This window comes from Ranitomeya variabilis, chromosome 1 (genome assembly GCF_051348905.1).
Source record: "Ranitomeya variabilis isolate aRanVar5 chromosome 1, aRanVar5.hap1, whole genome shotgun sequence".
NCBI classification, from domain to species: Eukaryota; Metazoa; Chordata; class Amphibia; order Anura; family Dendrobatidae; genus Ranitomeya; species Ranitomeya variabilis.
The window spans coordinates 442817142-442829654 of NC_135232.1; the positions used below are offsets into that span (position 1 = coordinate 442817142).

Consider the following 12513-nt stretch of genomic DNA (forward strand, 5'->3'; position numbering starts at 1 on the left):
ATGGAATCAATGGAGAATATCCTCATTAAGCAAATAGATGAAGCTGCGACTCAAGGAGAAGTCATTATTATGGGGGACTTCAACTACCCTGAAATAGATTGGGGAACAGAAACCTGCAGTTCCAGCAAAGGTAATCGGTTTTTGAAAACTATGAGAGACAATTACCTTTCACAACTGGTTCAGGACCCAACAAGAAGGGGGGCACTGCTAGACCTAATATTAACCAACAGGCCAGACTGCATATCAAATATAAGGGTTGGGGATCACTTGGGGAATAGTGATCACAAAATAATAAGTTTTCATGTATCCTTCAATAAGATGTGTAGTAGAGGGGTTACAAGGACACTAAACTTCAGGAGGGCAAATTTCCAACGGATGAGAGAGGATCTTGGTGCAATTACCTGGGACGATATCCTGAGACATAAAAATACACAAAGAAAATGGGAGACGTTTATTAGCATCCTGGATAGGACCTGTGCACAATATATACCGTATGGGAATAAACATACTAGAAATAGGAGGAAACCAATATGGCTAAATAGAGCTGTAAGGGGCGCAATAAGTGACAAAAAGAAAGCATTTAGAGAATTAAAGGAAGTAGGTAGTGAGGAGGCATTAAATAAATACAGACAATTAAATAAATTCTGTAAAAACAAATCAAGGCAGCAAAAATTGAGACAGAGAGACTCATTGCCAGAGAGAGTAAAAATAATCCCAAAATATTCTTTAACTACATAAATAGTAAGAAACTAAAAAATGATAGTGTTGGCCCCCTTAAAAATAGTCTGGGGGAAATGGTGGATGAGGTTGAGGAAAAAGCCAATATGCTAAATGACTTTTTTTCATCAGTATTTACACAAGAAAATCCCATGGCAGACAATATGATCAGTGATAACAAAAATTCCCCATTAAGTGTCACCTGCTTAACCCAGCAGGAAGTACGGCGGTGTCTAAAAATCACTAAAATTGACAAATCTCCGGGCCCGGATGGGATACACCCCCGAGTACTGCAGGAATTAAGTACAGTTATTGATAGACCATTATTTTTATTCTTTAAAGAGTCCATAATAACAGGGTCTGTACCACAGGACTGGCGTATAGCAAATGTGGTGCCAATATTCAAAAAGGGGACAAAAACTGAACTCGGTAATTATAGGCCAGTAAGCTTAACCTCTACTGTGGGTAAAATCCTGGAGGGTATTCTAAGGGATGCTATACTGGAGTATCTGAAGAGGAATAACTGGACTGGACCAAGGGAACCCAGTAGATGTAGTGTATATGGACTTTTCAAAAGCTTTTGATACGGTGCCACACGAAAGGTTGATACATAAAATGAGAATAATGGGGATAGGGGAAAATATGTGTAAGTGGGTTGAGAGCTGGCTCAGGGATAGAAAGCAAAGGGTGGTTATTAATGGAGCACACTCGGACTTGGTCGCGATTAGCAGTGGGGTACCACAGGGGTCAGTATTGGGCCCTCTTTTTAACATATTTATTAATGACCTTGTAGGGGGCATTCAGAGTAGAATTTGAATATTTGCAGATGACACTAAACTCTGCAGGGTAATCAATACAGGGGAGGACAGTTTTATATTACAGGATGATTTATGTAAACTGGAAGCTTGGGCTGATAAATTGCAAATGAGCTTTAATGGGGATAAATGTAAGGTCATGCACTTGGGTAGAAGTAATAAGATGTATAACTATGTGCTTAATTCTAAAACTCTGGACAAAACCGTCAATGAAAACGACCTGGGTGTATGGGTGGATGACAAACTCATGTTCAGTGGCCAGTGTCAGGCAGCTGCTACAAAGGCAAATAAAATAATGGGATGCATTAAAAGAGGCATAGATACTCATGAGGAGAACATAATTTTACCTCTATACAAGTCACTAGTTCGACCACACTTAGAATACTGTGCAAGTTCTGGTCTCCGGTGTATAAGAAAGACCTAGCTGAACTAGAGCGGGTGCAGAGAAGAGCGACCAAGGTTATTAGAGAACTGGGGAGTCTGCAATACCAAGATAGATTATTACACTTGGGGCTATTTAGTTTGGAAAAACGAAGACTAAGGGGTGATCTTATTTTAATGTATAAATATATGAGGGGACAGTGCAAAGACCTTTCTGATGATCTTTTTAATCATAGACCTGAGACAGGGACAAGGGGGCATCCTCTACGTCTGGAGGAAAGAAGGTTTAAGCATAATAACAGACGTGGATTCTTTACTGTAAGAGCAGTGAGACTATGGAACTCTCTGCCGTATGATGTTGTAATGAGTGATTTGTTACTTAAATTTAAGAGGGGACTGGATACCTTTCTGGAAAAGTATAATGTTACAGGGTTAGGTTCCTTGATAGGGCATTGATCCAGGGAATTAGTCTGATTGCCGTATGTGGAGTCGGGAAGGAATTTTTTTCCCCAATGTGGAGCTTACTCTTTGCCACATGGGTTTTTTTTGCCTTCCTCGGGATCAACATGCTAGGGCATGTTAGGTTAGGCTATGGGTTGAACTAGATGGACTTAAAGTCTTCCTTCAACCTTAATAACTATATAACTACACTATGTTCCAAATTATTATGCAAATGACATTTTTATCAGATTTTCCTAAATGGTTGGTGCAAATGACAGTCAGTCTAATAAAAGTCATCACCCGTTAGATTATACATCAAATTTTATTGAAGAAACCTCCCAATGATAACAGTATAATCTCCAAAATGAATAAAAACTCAAAATGCACTGTTCCAAATTATTAGGCACAGTAGAATTTCTAAACATTTGATATGTTTTAAAGAACTGAAAATGCTCATTTGTGGAATTTGCAGCATTAGTAGGTCACATTCACTGAACAAAAAAGCTATTTAACACCAAAACATCCTAACAGGCCAAGTTACATGTTAACATAGGACCCTTCTTTGATGTCACCTTCACAATTCCTACATCCATTGAGTTTCTTCTTGTATTTCTTTGCATGAAGTTGGAATAGCCTCCCAGAGCTGCTGTTTGGATGTGAGCTGCCTCCCACCCTCATAGATCTTTTGCTTGATGATCCTCTAAAGGTTCTCTATAGGGTTGAGGTCAGAAGAAGATGGTGGCCACACCATGAGTTTATTTCCTTTTTTGCCCATAGCAGCCAATGACTCAGAGATATTCTTTGCAGCATGAGATGGTGCATTGTCAGCATGAAGATGATTTTGCTCCTGAAGGCACGTTTCTGCTTTTTAGACCATAGAAGAAAGTTGTCAGTCAGAAACTCCATATACTTTGCAGAGGTCATTTTCACACCTTCAGGAACCTTAAAGGACCTTACCAGCTGTTTCCCATGATTCCGGCCCAAAATATGACTCCTTCACCTCCTCGCTGACGTTGCAGCCTTGTTGGGACATGGTGGCCATCCACCAACCATCCACTACTCCATCCATGTGGACCATCCCGGGTTGCTCAACACTTATCAGTAAACAAGACTGTTTGGAAATTAGTCTTCATGTATGTGTGGGCCCAATACAACCATTTCTGCTTGTGAACACTGTTTAAGGGTGGCCAAATAGTAGGTTTATGCACCACAGCAAGCCTTTGAAGGAGCCTACACCTTGAGGTTCGAGGGACTCCAGAGGCACCAGCAGCTTCAAATATCTTTTTGCTGCTTTGTAATGGCTTTTTAGCAGCTGCTCTCTTAATCCGATGAACTTGCCTGGCAGTAATCTTCCTCATTATGCCTTTATCAGCACAAACACATTTGTGCTCAGATACAGCCACAAATCTCTTAACAGTACGATGATCACGCTTATGTTTTTGGAAAATTTCTAATGTTTTCATGCCTTCACCAAGGCATTGCACTATTTGATGCTTTTCAGCAGCAGAGAGATCCTTTTTCTTTCCCATGTTACTTGAAACCTGTGGCCTGCTTAATAATGTGGAACATCATTTTTAAGTAGTTTTCCTTTAATTAGAATCACCTGGAAAACTAATTATCACATGTGTTTAAGATTGATTTCAGTGATCCATTGAGCCCTGAGACACAATACCATCCACGAGTTTATTTGAAAAACAAAACAATTAAATCTTTGACACTTAAATCCAATTTGCATAATAATTTGGAACACAGTGTATGTAACTATTCCTCTGGATCTATATCTATTCTGCTCAAGAATTCTGCTTTGAAGTTGCCGGATCCTTTCAGGTGGAGAGTCGATAAAGATAGGAGATGATGCTCTGCCCAACAAAATATCCTTGCCGAGATCTGTTGGAGACTTTCATGTTTTGTGCTGCCCTGGTGACGTAGATTGGCTACAGTGGTCATGTTGTCGGAGTAAGCTGCCGCATCACCAACCACCCGAGCTGCCGCGTCACCAACCACCTGAGCTGCCGCCTCACCACCGCCAGAGCTGCCTCCTCACCACCGCCAGAGATGCCGCCTCACCACCACCAGAGCTGCTGCACCCCCGACCTTCTGTCTCTTCCCCATTATCCCGTCGAGTGTAAGTCCGCAAGGACAGGGACCTCTTCCCTCTGCACCAGTCTGTCATTGTAAATTTGTTTACTGTAAATGATATCTATAACCCTGTACGTAACCCCTTTTCTCATGTACAGCACCATGGAATTAATGGTGCTTTATATATAAATAATAATAATAATAGTAAACTCGGACATGGGTTTTTTGGATCAAAGGTTCTGCTGCCCTCAGGGCCTCTTTTACAACTTTCAATTATCTGAAATTGGAAGACTGGTTGGTCATCTTCTTGGGTCAGACTCCCTGAAAGACTCCCTTAGACATCACTGCACCCCAATCACATTTGCTGACGTCTGTTGTAATCGACGTCATAGGATATTGTATCCAGGGTATCCCTTTTGCCAGGTTTCCTTGGCTGAGCCACCAGTTGAGGGATAACTTTACATGCTGAGGTAGAGGGATTATTGTACTGAGAGTCTCTTGGTCTTTGTTCCAGCGGGAAAGGATAAACTTTTTGAGTGTGCCTGGGCCCAGGGGACTGCCTTGATGCACAAAGTCATTGACCCCAACACTGACATGGCGAACCTTATGGTCACCCTTTTCTGTATTTTTAGCGTCCGAATTTTTGATCTCACGCATAACTGTTTGGTGATCGGGAGAAATTATTTTAGGTTCTGGGAGTCTAGGAGGATTCCTAGAAAGACTTTTTTGGTTGAAGGATTCAGATCTGATTTTTTCTGATTTACAATACAGCCTAAGGATGCCAAGGTATGCAGGACTGATTGGAGATGCTCTTTTAGAGTGATAACGGAGGGAGGCATGACGAGAAGGTCGTCCAGGTAGGGGACGATACAGATGTCCTGCATCCTGAAAAAGGCTACTACTTCTGCCATTATTTTTGCAAATGTTCCGGGCGCCGATGATATCCCGAAGGGAAGAACCCTGAACTGGAAGTGATGTACTTCTTCTCCTAGAGTAACTGCGAATCTCAGATACTGATGTTAGGATGGATGGATGGGTACGTGGTAATAAGCCTCTTGGAGGTCTATGGTGGCCATGGCAAAGTCTTTCCTGATCAATGGTATTGTAGTCTTTATGGATTTCATTTTGAAACGCCGGTGAACGACGTGTTGGTTCAGCTTTTTTAGGTTGATGATGACCCGATATTTCCCACCTGTTTTTTTTTACTAGAAACAGACGGGAGTAGTGGACCTGGCCATGCTCCGCTTCTGGAACCGGTGATATTACTCCTGAGGACAACATCTGTTGGAGTTCTGTATATAGGATTTTCTGAAGCTTTGTCAATAGAAGATGTGTTACTTCTAGTTTTTGTAGGGGAAAGGAGGAAAATTCTATTTTTATTCCCCTTCTGACCGAGTCCAGGATTTTCTGGTCTGAGGTTATTTCTTGCCAGTTTGGGAAGTGATTTGAAATCCTGCCCCCTATCTGCTTGGCGTCATTTTCTGTCTGAACGGGAGCTCTGAAAAATATTTCTCCGTCTACCACCTTTGGGGTAACTCCATTGCCCCGTTTTACCTGTATTGAGGGGTCTGTCGTGAGCGAGGGAGGTTTTGGTTTGGGAAGATTTTTTTTCTTGTCTGTTACTTTTTCCAGTAAGTCGTCCAGTGCAGGGCCAAACACGTACTCGCCCTTGAAGGGAATAGAGCATAGCTTAGATTTTGACAAAATATCTCTGCTCCACATCTTCAGCCACAAGGCTCTTCGGGTAGTGTTGGACAGTACCGATGTTCTAGCCGCAATGCAAACCTCTTCTGCAGAGGTGTCCGCCAGAAAGCCTGCCGCCTTCTGAAGGAGAGGTATACATGTCAGAAGATCCTCTCTTGGAATACCACTTCTTATATGGTCCTCCAGTTGTAGCAGCCAGAGGAATAGGGTTCTCGTGACGCAGGCGGATGCGACGTTCGTTTTTAAGGAGGCTGCTGATGCCTCCCAGGACTTCCTCAGTAAGCTATCCATCTTGAAGTCAAGAGGGTCTTTGAGTTGAGAGGAGTCTTCAAAAGGTAGCATAGTTTTTTTGGTTACCCTAGCTACTTGGATATCCACTTTAGGGAATTCAGTCCAACACTTTGAGGTATCTTCATCCAGGGTAAAACAAGCTCTCATCTCATTAGGGATACACAGCTTCCTTTCTGGAAATTCCCATTCATCCAGCATTAGATTCTGGACATTATCATGGATAGGGAAGACCATCTTTCTTCTTGATTTCAGACCGCCAAATAAATCATCCTGGAATGAACGGGATGGTTTCTCCTCCTCAACCCCCATCGTATTTCTGACTGCCAAGACTAGCTCCTCCAAATCCTCTGAGGAAAAGAAGTTTCTTATCATCCTCTGTATGGCTGGGAGTCAGTTCACCTTCCTCCCTCCAATCCCCCGAGTTTGATGACTCGGGTTCTGAGTCTGAGCTGTCTTCAGGGGCGTATTTTCTCTTTTTTGAGACTGTAGGGCGCCGTGAATGACTGGGAGAAGGAAGCCAGGGATGACTATCTCCTGTCGTATCATGCCTCTTACTTCATCCATCAGGGATGGTTGTTCCGCCCGGACAACTTTCTCTGTGCATAGCTGGCACAAGGCTTTTTTGTAATTGGAGGGGAGTTTTTTACTGCAGATGGCACACTTGCGGCTTGCAGACTTTTCCTTAGCCTTTGGTACAGGATCCTTGGATCCTTGTCTCCCTAAAAGAAAGAAGGAGGAGGGTTCCCATAAGAATGGGTCCTGAACCAAAGATGGGTACCCCTTTGCTAGGCATACTCACTGGGCCAGGGTTTGCACTGGGCTCTGCAGATGCAGCTCTCAGGGAAGACAAATCCATCATTCAGACCTTAGTCCTACCTTATGGATTCTTCCATCAGGGTCCTTATATAGGAACCCAGATCCAGCGTCTTCCACCTCATCCAATCAGATGAGGTCTCTCCCCCTCAGTATTAGGCTATGTGCACACGTTGCGGATTAGGCTTAGGAATTTCTGGTGCGGATTCTGTCTCTCCTGGCAGAAAACGCACCTGCGTTTTTTATTGTGCGGTTCCGCAGCATTTTTTTGTGCGTTTTTGCTGCGGTTTTCTTGCGCATTTGCTGCGTTTTTTACCCCTGCGGTTTTCTATAATATAATGGGTACAAAAACGCTGCAGATTCACAAAAAAGAAGTGACATGCTACTTCTTTTAAACCGCAGCGTTTCCGCAGCAGATTTTCCGCAACGTGTGCACAGCATTTTTTTTTCTCATTGATTTACATTGTACTGTAAATCAATTGCGGATCTGCAGCGTTTCTGCACTGCAAAAAACGCTGCGGATCCGCAGAGAATCTGCAATGTGTGCACATACCCTTAGGAACTTCCTGGCGCCATTCCCAGCCCCGACTAACCATCCAGCATTGCCGAAGGCGCTGGAGGATGGTGCGATCCCACCGCGGCAGGAGCAGCATCAGGGAGGAAGGGCGGGGACAATCGACCCAGTCTGCCCGGCTAAAGGTAAATCCCCGGGATGTCGCGGAGCACACAATAAAAACCTCTTCATCCCATTAGGGACGGGAAAACACTGGGGATTGGGGGAAGGGGAGGGCTATTTAAACCTCTTGTTCCTGTCCCTAATTAGGATGGGGAGGCAACCTCCTGTGTGCTGTCGTGGAGGGGATTAGAGAAAATCTATATAACACAGTTCTGCCCTGGATAAGGGGTTCCATTAAAAAGACAACCTATTTGCTGTAAAAGAAAAAAGTAATGGTGAAGTCAAATTCTATTTGCTTAGTTAGGAAAGCATTATAATGGAACAGTTCTGACCTTCTTTTTCTGGTTTCTGAAGTTTACACCAAGGTACCAAATAAGCAACCTCATTGTCTTGCTTGTCCATCATGGGCAGTGCTTTAGATATGTAATTGTCCTTCCATGCTTTGTCTTGAGCAAGCTTGGAGCGTACTGCTGACCGATGTTCAAAGCTGTCTGTAGGAAGAGGAATAATTTGGTTAGTATAGCAGATTAAAGGGGTGTTCCTGCAGTTACCCTATGTGACGGTAGAATACCAAATGGTGTGCGCAATACACACACTGTCGGGATCCTCTCTATTTCCAGCTGGAGTACTCATATGTGAGTCGTATACTTGCAGACAGACATTAGCTCGCTTCCCATCTGCTTCTCTCAATAGAACATAGTGAGAAGGTGGTAAAGGTGCCAGTCAGAATGTAACCGCAACTATGCAAATCACGTGACGACCACACAAACACATCAGCACTTGGATTCATTTTAACACCCATGACCATATCATCAAGAATTGGTCAGGTTCGGGGGTATAACACAACACATCAAGAAAAAATAGTAAACTATAGTAAAAAGTAATGAAAGAATAATGTTACTGGGGACAGGACAGACGCTTCACTATTGACAGGAAGTTTTCAACAGAAAACAATAAAGGGGTTGGCCACTACTTTACATGTCCCTTTAATTTAACTGTCATAAGTACTATAGACCTTGCTGTGCTAAATCCTGCTGCAACCAGAGCTGCTCTCTTCGTTACATGGTCTCTGGCTTAGAATATACAGGTGCTGCTCAAAAAATTAGAATATCATCAAAAAGTTAATTTATTTCAGTTCTTAAATACAAACAGTGAAACTAATATATTATATAGAGTCATTACAAACAGAGTGATCTATTTCAAGTGTTTATTTCTGTTAATGTTGATGATTATGGCTTACAGCCAATGAAAACCCAAAAGTCATCATCTCAGTAAATTAGAATAATTAAAAAAAACACCTGCAAAGGGTTCCTACGCATTTAAAAAGGTCCCTTAGTCTGTTTCAGTAGGCTCCACAATCATGGGGAAGACTGCTGACTTGACAGTTGTCCAGAAGGAAGTCATTGACACACTCCACAAGGAGGGTAAGCCACAATAGGTCATTGCGAAAGAAGCTGGCTGTTCACGAAGTGCTGTATACAAGCACATTAATGGAAAGTTGAGTGGAAGGATAAGTGTGGTAGAAAATGGTGTACAAGCAACCGAGATAACTGCAGCCTTGAAAGGATGGTTAAGAAAAGGCCATTCACAAATTTAGAGGAAATTCACAAGGAGTGGACTGTTGCTGGAGTCATTGCTTCAAGAGCCACCACTCACAGAGGTATCTACGACATGGGCTACAAATGTCGCATTCCTTGTGTCAAGCCACTCATGACCAATAGACAACGCCAGAAGCGTCTTACCTGGGCCAAGGAAAAAATAACTGCACTGTTGCTCAGTGGTCCAAGGTGTTCTTTTCAGATGAAAGCAAATTTTTCATTTAATTTGGAAATCAAGGTCCCAGAGTCTGGAGGAAGAGTGGAGAAGCACACAATCCAAGCTGCTTAAGGTCTAGTGTGAAGTTTCCACAATCGGTGATGGTTTGGGAGCCATGTCATCTGCTGGTGTAGGTCCACTGTGTTTTATTAAGACCAAAGTCAATCTGAGCAACTGTCTACCAGGAAAGTTTAGACCACTTCATGCTTCCCTCCACCGACAAGCTTTTTGGAGAACGAAGTTCCATTCTCCAGCAGGACTTGGCACCTGTCCACACTGCCAAAAGTACCAATACCTGGTTTAAAAACAACAGTATCACTGTGCTTGATTAGCCAGCAAACTCACCTGACCTTAACCTCATAGAGAATCTATGTGGTATTGTCAAGAGGAAGATGAGAGACACCAGACCCAACAATGCAGACAAGCTGAAGGCTGCTATCAAAGCAACCTGGACTTCCATAACACCTCAGCAGTGCCACAGGCTGATTGCTCCATGCCACGCCGCATTGATTCAGTAACTGATGCAAAAGGAGCCCCGGACAAGTATTGAGTGCATTTACTGAACATACATTTCAGTAGGCCAACATTTTGGATTTTAAAATGACTTTTTAAGCTGGTGTTATAAAGTCTAATAAATTCTAATTTACTGAGATAATGCCTTTTAAGTTTTCATTGGCTGTAAGCCATAATCATCAACATTAACAGAAATAAACACTTGAAATAGATCACTATGTTTGTAATGACTCTATATAATATATGAGATTCACTTTTTGTATTGAAGAACTGAAATAAATTCACTTTTTGATGATATTCTAATTTTGTGAGAAGCACCTGTATGTATACAGCAGGGTGTATATACATGTACAATGTGAATACTTTCAGACAGCTTACTAATATATATAGTAGACAACTGCTAAAGGCAATGCTATACACCAAAGACTGAATAAATCCACTTGCTATATCCATGGGACAACTATTACTACTACTACGGATCTTACATCATGTGGACACACGCTGAACTTTTATAACACATATGATGAGGACAATTTTCCTTACCATCTCTCACCTTAGTAAGCTATATATTAGTTTGCTCTATTATTTATTCTGTGATACAGCCATCATTTTCCTACATGGTGCTTTTAAAATTTTTAGGTATTGGTGTCAATTTAGTCAGACTGCTGCTTCTAAGAAGCAATTTCTGGCACATGGCATTTCCTGTTAAGCGGCTGATTTTGGCGCATGGCATTGCTGGTTAAGCAGTTGTCTTTGGCGTATGGCATTGCCTGTTAGGTGGCTCTCTCTAGCATATGGTATTGCCTGTTAAGCGGTTGTTTTTGGTGTATGGCATTGCCTGTTAGGTGGCTGTCTCTGGCATATGGTATTGCCTGATCTCTATCCATCCATGCCAGTGAGGGCATGTAGGGGAAAATCGTTATTTTCAGGGTTGGCATAATGGTGCTTTTTGCATTACTTCTATTGCCTGCAGTGTCCTGCACAGGAGATGTACCTGTTATGATGGTGCCCACACACTCACATGGGTACCTGTACAGACTAGAAAAGGATGTAGCCGCAGAACTAAATACTCCTTCACGGACCAGGCTCCAAAAGAGGCTGTCAAGGGGTTTCTCTTACCTTCTGAAGAACCAGAGGGGAGTCCACAACACAAATCCAACAAAAGGTAGATGAAAGCATGCAGAAAGACATAAAAACCCAGGATGAGAAACTAAAACAAGTTCACGAAAGTAAAGACAGAGATAAATAGGGAGAACCAAAAACAAACAAACAGAATAAGTGAAACCTCCCAGACCCCCAAACGTTGAGAAGAAGTGACAGGTGTTTGGGAGGAAAACTCACAGATCTGCAGCAGGAAAAACAACTGGGCTTACCTGACAAGGTAATCCCCTAGCTATGGAGCTGGAACTACAAACACCAATCTATATGAAAAAATTGCCAGCGAGTGAGGCAAGTGAAAGGTGAACATATGAAGCCCATCCCAAAGTGTGGTAGGACAGAGCCAAAACAGAGAATGGAAAATAACTGGAGAGAAGCCAACCAAGAAAGGAAAACCAAGACAAAACAAATCATCAGCACTTGGACAGAGACGAAAAGGACTGTGGCCCAGCAGAGAGGGAATCCGACCACACAGCAAAAGATCACCGGATCAAGTCCAGAACCCGAGCCATGATAGACTTGTGTGTGACTCTGGGAGGAGGAGTGGGAAGGGTTTAGGCAGAGTTACAGGTCTGTGATCACTGCTGGATTGCAGCCCAGCTCAGGGATTAATGGGTAATGTAGTAAGAAGGGAGCAGAGGATTCTGAAGATATAGTGATCACTATGATACCAGAGCTGGTGACAGGGCATCAAAGCAAGAAGACATAAAACATGTAACTTGGCAGAAAAGGTATATGGGGATCTTTAGGTGAATTGTCCTAAAGCATTTATGGCAAAACCAATAACTGGTTCATGGTAGCGGAAAATCTCTTTAACCCCTTCACGACATGTTTACATCATGGTCGGTAAGGGGTTCCCGCAAAATGACGCAAATTTACGTAGTGGTGATCATTCGGGGTCACAGGAGCGGTACCCGCACAATTGCCTTAAGTGAAAGCAGAGCTTCAGCCGATAATGCCAGAAGCGGTGCCTACACAGCCCCGAGCAATTTAACCCCTTAAATTACACAACTAATTGCAGAATTTAGAAGGCAGAGAGAGGGAGGCGGCTCCCTCTCCTTTCAGATCGGCACCCCCACGACATCATCATGACGATATCCTGGTCACCCA

The 12513-nt window shown here is 42.8% G+C and overlaps 1 protein-coding gene across 3 annotated transcripts in view; it reads right to left on the reverse strand.

Annotated features, from left to right (window-relative positions):
- NIPSNAP3A (nipsnap homolog 3A) overlaps window positions 1-12513 on the reverse strand; it is an 80430-nt gene that overhangs the window by 42073 nt on the left and 25844 nt on the right. For all 3 annotated transcript variants that reach the window (XM_077249435.1, XM_077249452.1, XM_077249443.1), the window contains exon 3: window positions 8250-8408. In XM_077249435.1, coding sequence (XP_077105550.1) covers window positions 8250-8408 — 159 coding nt within the window. The remainder of the gene's footprint in view (window positions 1-8249; window positions 8409-12513) is intronic.